At 36.2% G+C, this 6,913-nt stretch overlaps 1 protein-coding gene across 1 annotated transcript in view; it reads left to right on the forward strand.

Annotated features, from left to right (window-relative positions):
* Positions 1 to 6,913, forward strand: part of LOC110452051 — a 78,440-nt gene that overhangs the window by 33,094 nt on the left and 38,433 nt on the right. Inside the window, exons 8-9 of the mRNA XM_021500324.1 lie at positions 1,210 to 1,431; positions 5,808 to 5,853. Of these exons, the coding sequence (XP_021355999.1) occupies positions 1,210 to 1,431; positions 5,808 to 5,853 (268 nt within the window). The remainder of the gene's footprint in view (positions 1 to 1,209; positions 1,432 to 5,807; positions 5,854 to 6,913) is intronic.

Below are 6,913 nucleotides of genomic sequence, written 5' to 3' on the forward strand. Positions count from 1 at the left end.
GGAAGTACGGGAGGGATCTTTCTCAAATTTTAAATGTAGGTTCCCCTTGATCCCTCGTTGTGTATGTTATATTTTGAGACTGATCATAAAAACAAAATGGATTAAAAGAAGAACTAAACAGATCTTTCTCATATTGCAATGATCGATTCTATTTCTTTCACATTAAGTACTGTACTAGTAAATATGTGAAATGACAAACTCACTTTGAAGGTTGGCTTTCATACACATCAGTATTAAGTTTAGATCAAAAGTTACCTCAAGGTGCATTTACTGTTAACATGACTCGATCAAACAGATTAGAGGAAAGAAGAGAAAAGATCGAACTGACAAAGAACTAATGAAGATGGTACAAAGGTGGGCGCCAAGATCCCTCTGGGATCTCTTGTTTACAAATGTGAAGCTCACATAGCCCACTTCATCATGCTTATACCAATTTAGTACAGTTTAATTTTTATAATTTTTTTACATATCATTATACAGGGGTTAGCCTTTTAACAAAAATATCACCCATGGCCACAACCCCCTACTGTACACTGCTACCTCAAAGGTTGCATGAATAAAATAAAAAACGCATAGGGTGTAGGGTAATGGGAATTGATCTTAACCACTTTGAAGGTCACAGAGATTAATTACAGATGAGTGATACGGGCCCATTAGGTTACTTGTTACAGTTAACAAGAAAAAACACAGGTGAGCTATACAGGGCTTTAATTGTGCCTCTTTTCAACTAGTTATGTCTGAAGAATATACATTAGCAAACATACTGGTGGAGGTTTTGTATACAGGTGTATACAGGTGTATGATCTTCTCCTTACATTGCCTCTATCTCACATGTGGAAATTTTCTCCGGGTACTCTAGTTTGCCTTTTAATATAATTAAGGGCCAGGTGCTCTAATTATATAAAGTAATCACAGTGTCTTTAATTAACTGGGATGTAGTGTTGGTTACATTTTACAGTATGAATCGGTGAAGGAATGAAAACATAATCTTGGCAGTTTGCATTAACAGATGGTAAAATAATATCTAACCAAAATGATAAGGTAGTACATGCATGATATCCTTTGTTTTCATCGCTTTATAAATCTGTTCTACTGGTATGTTATTTCAGTATATGGTGGCGTTTTTATGGCTATGTCTGACTGAAGCTGATAAGAAGAAACACAGCACCATATCCTTTATGAATCTGTTCTACTGATATATTATTTCAGTTTATGAGATCGTTTGTATGGGGATGTCTGACTGAAGCTGATAAGAAGAAATACAGCACCATATCCTTCCCTGCCCTGGGTACTGGAAACCTTGGTTATCCCAGGGATTTGGTGGCCAAGACCATGTTTGACACAGTAAACAGCTACTTCAATGAAGGGAAGGATTCCAGTATTGAGACTGTTAGCTTTGTGGTTTATCCCAAAGATACACCAACTGTCAAGGTAGGATATTTTTATTGATGTCAATGGCACTAATATCATGACATGAAATATTTTAAGTCTGTGCATATATATGGGTAAGACACAACTAATACCCTTGGTGCAGGAATCTAATCTGTGTAAGTTACAGATGTTGGTTACCTAGCTAGGAGCCAAATCCATTCTTGACAGTCTAACTGTCACTGTAACACTGTGTTACATGCATTGTAAAATTGTACACAATCTTAATTATTGTGATGAGAAATTACAATAATAAATACAGTGTACATTATTGCATACGAGCGTTCCGCAATTTTTTCATTCCGTAATATTGATCAACAAATTGTACCTAATCGCACAGTTGTGCGGAGAGAAGCGCACAACGGGGCGAACAATTGTTAAATCACCCAGTTGTGCGCACATTGTGTGGACGATGTGCGGACGGTGTGTGAACGATGTATGCACAGTGTGCGCATGCTATTTTTGGTGCGTTGTGCGGTCACACAACTGTATCAGCAAAATGCTAGAAGCTCTGTCGTGCCATCTGGTGGCTTTTTAGATACATATTTGAGTGTTTTAATTTATTTTACAGACAACATTTTTGGTTGATTCATTCACTTTATTATTGGAAAGCATCGCAAAAATTCAAATATTTTTCAAATGCGAAAGACAGCTCTCCTGATATTTAAAATGTCGGAGCCAATATGAACAGATTAATTTCCCATTTTTTCTGCTGTTGTGTCCCCCAAACCCTTTTTATATCATCAACATTTCTCAGAACATAAGATGACGATAGCTCCTATATCGATGTTTAGATATATGTATACATATATATCCAGGAGCCCTACTGAAGATAGGCCTAGGACTACTCTTAAAAATATACTTTATCAGTTCATGACAGGGACAAATGAAGGCCTTTATAATGTCACAGATTAGCGAACAGCTACAGGTACATGGCTTTTTTAGCCCACCATCATCTGATGGTGGGCTATTCAAATCACCCTGCGTCCGTGGTCCGTCGTCCGTCGTCCGTCCGTTGTCCGTCGTCCGTCGTCCGCCGTCCGTCGTCCATCCGTAAACATTTCTTGTTATCAGTATTTCTCAAGAAGTACCACAGGGATCTTTCTCAAATTTTATATGCAGGTTCCCCTTGGTCCTTAATTAGCTGTGCAGGGCAACTTTTGAGACTGATCGTATAAACAACATGGCCGACAGGCAGCCATCTTGGATTTTGATTGTGAAAGTTTGTTATCGCTATTTCTCAAGAAGTACCAGAGGGATCTTTCTCAAATGTTATATGTAGGTTCCCCTTGGTCCTTAGCTGTGCAAGGCAACTTTTGAGAATGATCGTATAAACAACATGGCCGACAGGCAGCCATCTTGGATTTTGATAGTGAAAGTTTGTTATCGCTATTTCTCGGGAAGTACGGGAGGGATCTTTCTCAAATTTTAAATGTAGGTTCCCCTTGATCCCTCGTTGTGTATGTTATATTTTGAGACTGATCATAAAAACAAAATGGATTAAAAGAAGAACTAAACAGATCTTTCTCATATTGCAATGATCGATTCTATTTCTTTCACATTAAGTACTGTACTAGTAAATATGTGAAATGACAAACTCACTTTGAAGGTTGGCTTTCATACACATCAGTATTAAGTTTAGATCAAAAGTTACCTCAAGGTGCATTTACTGTTAACATGACTCGATCAAACAGATTAGAGGAAAGAAGAGAAAAGATCGAACTGACAAAGAACTAATGAAGATGGTACAAAGGTGGGCGCCAAGATCCCTCTGGGATCTTTTGTTTCTGACTTTTGAGGCTTTGCCTTTTTCATATTACATTTGCAGGCGAAGTGAATGTAAAACTCAGATGGATTCTATACACGCATATGTCCACCCTAAAACCTATAACAATAATGCAAAATACAAATCAATCTACAATTGTTATTCGGAAAACCTTTAATTGGTGAAAAAAAAATACACAAAAATACACTTATCCGGAAAAACAACCCGCCTCCGTTGACTTAGTTGTATTTCATTACAATCGCTTGTTAAGATGTTGCCGTGTATCGACCTCGCTTGTATTCCCGATATCAGGGGTAACAACAGTCAGACTGATCAGAACTGTGTTCGGTCGGTCCGGCATTACTAGGCCCTAATACTAATACTGTCTAATAGCCGTTTTAGACTCGTCGATGCCTAAGTTAATGTCGCAAGAGGATGTTGTTTTATGTGAACCTACAGCTGCTTGAAGGATGTCATGTATCAACTTGTTTTTCGAAGATGATGCGGGTTTTTCGTTGGCTTTGCAGCCATGTTCCGCTGTTAACTACTTTAAAAATACTAATAATAAAATCGGCACCAGGTACCCTAGGTTGGAACTTCCGGATACGTACTGATTGTCGGCTGTCGGTTATACAGTTAAATTTAATATCTTTTTCAATTGAACCACACATTATTTAATCACTTTTCCTTTTCCGAACAACAAAATAACTAAATAAATAAATGAAAATATAATAGTATATTTGAATTTTTGATGTGCATGTAACTGCTTATTTGCTTACGTGGCAGCTATGCGCCTGCCTATTTCCTACTTAAGCTTGGTGTTTTATTATCTTTACCAAAACTTAATGAAAATCTGCTCCATTTCTGGAAGTGATTAAAGAATTCTAAGACCTTCACCAATTATTAATGTCAATTGTTTTCTCATGCATCTTTTTAGCTAAGTTAACTTTCCTCATCATAGAAGAAATTTTGATAAAACAGTACAAAACTATCACATGGTATTTGGCCTGTAACCAAGATGGGATATCAGTTTTGTTGAAATAAATTACCTTGACCCACTTTCAAAATCACAGAATCAATCTTTGTTTTATACTTTGTATTTCATTTTGTTTTTAGTCTTGAATTTGATTCTTATGTCTTGAAATGGAAAGTTTTAGTGCCAGAAAAATTACCTAGTATACAGTAACTGATAGGTTTAGTAGTGTGATGATATCTGTACAGTAGAATGCTGGGATAATAAGCTATCAAGATTGTTCAAATGAATGACCTTGATTCACTTTAAAGGGGCTGGTCGGGGAAAAAATTACAAAATAAATGGGTCTAAAAGCGTTCTCTGGCCTTCCAATAGTTATACCACGGCAATATGATGGTCGAGTTCTGCTTGCAATGTCCAGTTTTGACCACTGAAATCTCAGTCATCAAGTCCTCTTTCAATTATATTTTGGATGCATACTTTGGAATATATTTATATTAATTTGTTTCTTTTGAATTAATTCTAACAGTCCTAGGATCATGATACTTGGTCTGAAGCATGTTGAATTGAAGAGCTTTCAGCTGTTCTGAAATAAATGACCATGATCCACTTTCTAGCTCAAAAGTGGTCCTATTTATATAAACATTTAAAACAATTTCAGAACAACAAAAAGGTCTTGTTCATCATCTCTACTGGCCAGTAGCATGTAGAAACTAAGGAGGACTTGAGACATTCCTCTAATCAGATCCAATACATTTTACCATTGGCATTGCCAAGAATCTAGTTTGTAAAGATTGATCTTTATCAGTGATTATCCTTAGAGAGATTTAAAATTATTGCTCACAAAATATAGAGAAAATGCCTGTATGCATTATTCTCGATCAGAGGAAATATTGCACATTGAACTATTTATGCATTTAAAAGACATAATTGGTGCATGACCGTTCATGGTAATTTTGCACAACTTAAGGGAAGGACAAAGTAGATGGTACTCTGGTTATTACGTGCTAGTAGTAAAAAGTTATTTATTAAATAAAACTGAACTTAGAAATCACATTATGCGACAATTTAACATATGAGACATAGTATAGCTGGCAAACCTATATATTATTTAACTAGCCAACTCATTTCAAATAATTATGTTTATAATTACTTAAATGCTGATGTGTATAAACATTGATTTGATAAGCAAGATATAGACATTCAGCTCATAGCACAACTTAGTACTTATATAAAAACTGTATAAATATATATATAAGTATATCATACATTTCAAATTATATTGCATTGTGAGCTTATTGGACAGTTAAGCATCTGTGTTGTGCCTTTCTAATGTTGTCAGTGTTTTTACTCACCTGCTTCAAAAGGCCATGTGAGCTATTGCAATCTCCTGTTCATTAATTGTCTGTCTGGATAACAGCTCAGACGGACTATGTCACACAAAATATTCATATAGTTATGTTTTGAAGACAGTTCCTTGTTCAGGTAAAGTTTAGCTTGGTTATTCCAGGGTGGACCCTATTGACAGTCATATTTGAAGAGCAACAGTGAATAACATTAACACTGTTGGGAAATACAGGCCTGGTGGGCCTTTCACTCTGATTGAAAATGTGAACTCAATCCAAATGGTTTCTTTTTCAGGCCTTTCAAGATGAAGAAAAAAAGCAAAGACAAAAAGTTTTGGAAGGTAAACTTATATCAGAAAGATGTCATAAGGTATATTTTTGTTTAAACTGGTGACGGCCAGGACATCTTATAAGGCCAAAAAATGTGGGATACTGTGTTGATTGATATTGGATACAGTGTACAAAATGGTGGCAGTATGGCCTCTTGGTCACTTAAACTGTGTCTAGTTTTAACCTTTACGAAATGACCAGTACAGTAAATGTATTAAGCGACCACCTAAGGGAAATTAAAAAAATGGTTGTTTAATAAAAGTGGTCGCTTAATAAAGTTTGACCATATCTTGTACAGAATTACACAACCGACTATAACCAAACGACTCCTTATTCAGACAACTGTAAACAGACCACCACCCCAAGCACACATTTACACATGTATGTACAGGTAGTTTAAAACAACATCGTTCAACAGATCAGGTGAATAACTATAAACAATATAGTCGAGTGATAGTTATGACAGTAAACAAACAACTAAGAGTGTTTGAAAAGAATTGTCATTTCACTCAGAACAAACGATCGACGGAGACTTGTTGAAGTTGTCAACTTACACGACTGTGTTTTCTGTAATTACCATGATTTAAGCTTATTACACAAAATATATTGTTGTTGAACAACTTTTCCGTCAACTTTTCCTTTAAACAACTTCTTCTGAAGTACGGACAGGCCTAGAGTCATGATATTTGGCTGAAAGCTTCGTTGGTAGGAGCCCTACAACGTGTGAGAACGAAAATGACCTTGACCTGTTTTCAAGGTCACAGGGGTCAAATATGTCAAAAACTTCCAACGACTTCTTCTGAAGAACTAAAAGGTATAGAATCTTCATATTTGGCTGATGGCTTCCTGGGATTGAGCCCAACAAAGTTTGAGAATGAAAATTACCTTGACCTACTTTCAAGGTTGCAGGGGTCAAATGTGTCAAACACTTCAAACGACTTCTTCTGAAGAACTGAAAGGTATAGAATCTTTATATTTGGCTGGTGGCTTCCTGGGATAGAGCCCAACAAAGTTTGAGAATGAAAATTAGTTTGACCTACTTTCAAGGTCACAGGGGTCAAATATGTCAAA

This window comes from Mizuhopecten yessoensis, unplaced genomic scaffold (genome assembly GCF_002113885.1).
Source record: "Mizuhopecten yessoensis strain PY_sf001 unplaced genomic scaffold, ASM211388v2 scaffold6363, whole genome shotgun sequence".
NCBI lineage: Eukaryota > Metazoa > Mollusca > Bivalvia > Pectinida > Pectinidae > Mizuhopecten > Mizuhopecten yessoensis.